The 2,367-nt window shown below is 44.7% G+C and overlaps 1 protein-coding gene across 1 annotated transcript in view; it reads right to left on the bottom strand.

Moving 5' to 3' along the window:
• The window catches only part of LOC107104729 (TBC1 domain family member 24-like), a 9,204-nt gene that overhangs the window by 1,519 nt on the left and 5,318 nt on the right, over window positions 1-2,367 (bottom strand). Inside the window, exons 5-6 of the mRNA XM_015404807.1 lie at window positions 1,067-1,483; window positions 743-982 (exon numbers count right to left, since the gene is read on the bottom strand). Coding sequence (XP_015260293.1) covers window positions 743-982; window positions 1,067-1,483 — 657 coding nt within the window. The remainder of the gene's footprint in view (window positions 1-742; window positions 983-1,066; window positions 1,484-2,367) is intronic.

The raw sequence follows: 2,367 nt of genomic DNA, 5'->3' as shown, positions 1-2,367 counted from the left end.
GGAATTACAGAGTATTTCTTCACTGAAAGAAGAGCAAAACACTGCTCTGGAGGCTTTTCCCAGAGGAAAAGATGTTTTTGCTCCTCTCCCGACTGGTTTTGGCAAAAGTAGCCTTGGTTGTGGTTGTGTTTTCGTCATCGCTCTGTTAGTACGTCATATGATTCGTTGATCTGATTGGTTTATCTGGCCCGTCTATCACCAACATAGGCCAATCAGCTAACCAGTATTTTCGCCCCTTTCCAAAATTACTTCTGGATGTGCGGAGCAAATCCATCTGGCAGAGTCAGGTTACTCCTTACCAGGCCTTTACCAAACTTGATGGCGTACTGAAGAGGTACGCTGTGTTTGACCAGGGACCCCAGGCATCAAAAACTTGCAGGAAAGTACAGTAGTAGCCATTCAAAATTTCCTGACTTTCCTTGATAGGTCCTTGGTTGGACCTTGGCTGGTCCAGAACAGTTCCATTTTAGGCATCTAAAATATTCTGTCATGATTTTTGGACATTAAGATCTAAAGAGAAGCATTACATCCTGGCCAGACCCTGAAAGGTTGGAGTCTGAGTCAAAAAAATATGAAAGAAGGGGCTTGAAGTTGGAGTGGCTTTTGCTGGGAGTTGGAGGGAAGGGGCGCGTTTGACTATGAAGGGCCATTTTGAATGGCTGCTACTGTAGATCTGTAGAACCAGGGTTGGAGACCCCTTTATTTAGTTGCTTAGTCAATTGCGATGCAATTACAAACATACCTCTTTTGGTGAGTGCTGACACCTTTCTGCATCAAGGCATCCTTATTTGCACTGAACAAAAGGTTGAGCTCGCTTCTAGTAGCAATCGGAATCTGGAAGGCTCTTTCCAGAAGCTTCTCAGACGTGCAGTGGCGATCCACGCTTTGCACAAAACGCTTCATGTCAGTCCTGAAGTCTCCGACGTCTGCCACTCGAGACGACACTGACGTTTTGTAGAGATCCAGCAAAGCCAGTGCGATCCTACAAACAGATTGGGAGATAAATTCACTGTGTTCAGGCCAGGAGAAATCAAATGTTCAGGGCTGAACTGGAGCCACGACAAACCTGAAGAGAACCTTGAAGCCTTCCAGTAGGTAGACATCCAGAACTCTGATTGCATATGTGAATGGAAGGTCTGCGAAAATCCACATGATCCAGTCAGAGTAAAATTCAAAGAGGTTTTGGTGGGAGCTGGCAATCAGTTTCCGTATGCCTCTGCAACACCTATTGGCAATGTCCCCAAATGTCATACAGGAAGCATGGTAGGTCAGAAAGGTCTGGTCAATGTAGCGCTTATTCGGGTCCTTGTAGCAGATGAGTCTTGACACACTGTAGAAACACTCTGCTTCATCCTCACTGAAGTGGAGTATGAGAGAGACCAAGGCAGGAAGGATGGGGCAGTAGCTCATGTCGGGGAAGTAATCACTGAGGCAGAGGAGGATCTTTTTCACAGAATTCATGCCTGCTTTGTTGAGACAGTATCTGGTAAAAGAAGTAAGCAGGAAGAACTGTAAGGATCAGAACATTAGACGTAGACTTGGACAACTTTTATTGTTAAAATTTCATTGAGTACAACTTTTCAGACAGTGAACATTTCAAATCTATAAAGTTCACCGTTGTCATGGATATCAGATTTATAGTCCTCACACTGCAGAGATGTTGGAATCTGAGCTTAAATATCAGCCAAACCCATTACCACGGGGACGGATAAAACCTTTCAATAAACCAAACATTACCTGCCACTGAATAACCTGCCACTGAATAACTATTTAAAACAACTATTTTCATTCATTTCAGATGGAGCTATCCACATACTTGGATTACTTTAAACTGCCCCTCCAATATTCACCACTGTTCTGCGCCTTTTCCCTTTTTCCGCACAGAGCAGCCGGCTTGCTTAGACTCGCAATGAATCATGGGAAACCCATGGCTATGGATGATACAGCGGACCCGTCCGTCAAATCGAGCAAAAAGATGGATGCATTTGTTGGCCGCATAACAAGGAGTCGTCCAATCCAAACAGGCCTTGGCGCCACGCTATGACGTAATCAACAAATCTGGCCTTCAGAGGACTTAGCTGCTGAATTCGAACTCGGCAATCGTAAGGGAGTTGTATCAGGCTCAGATCCTTCGAAGGCTAACGCCCTGGAACTTTAAAATGTTCCTCACTAGCTTAGCTTCAGGGGATCGGAGTGTGAGATCACTGGTGTAAAGACACCATTTCAGAAATATAGGAGATAATCTGCTTCCTAAAATATTTAGAGGTGCAGTTGTCCACAGACATCACGGTTTTTGGAGGATAGGACTTATTGGTAACCTGACTCCGCCAGATCGATTTGCTCCGCATATCCATCTGGAAAAATCCT

Source organism: Cyprinodon variegatus, unplaced genomic scaffold (genome assembly GCF_000732505.1).
Source record: "Cyprinodon variegatus isolate N-32 unplaced genomic scaffold, C_variegatus-1.0 Scaffold1862, whole genome shotgun sequence".
Taxonomy (NCBI): domain Eukaryota; kingdom Metazoa; phylum Chordata; class Actinopteri; order Cyprinodontiformes; family Cyprinodontidae; genus Cyprinodon; species Cyprinodon variegatus.
This window is presented reverse-complemented; position numbering and strand designations above follow the sequence as displayed.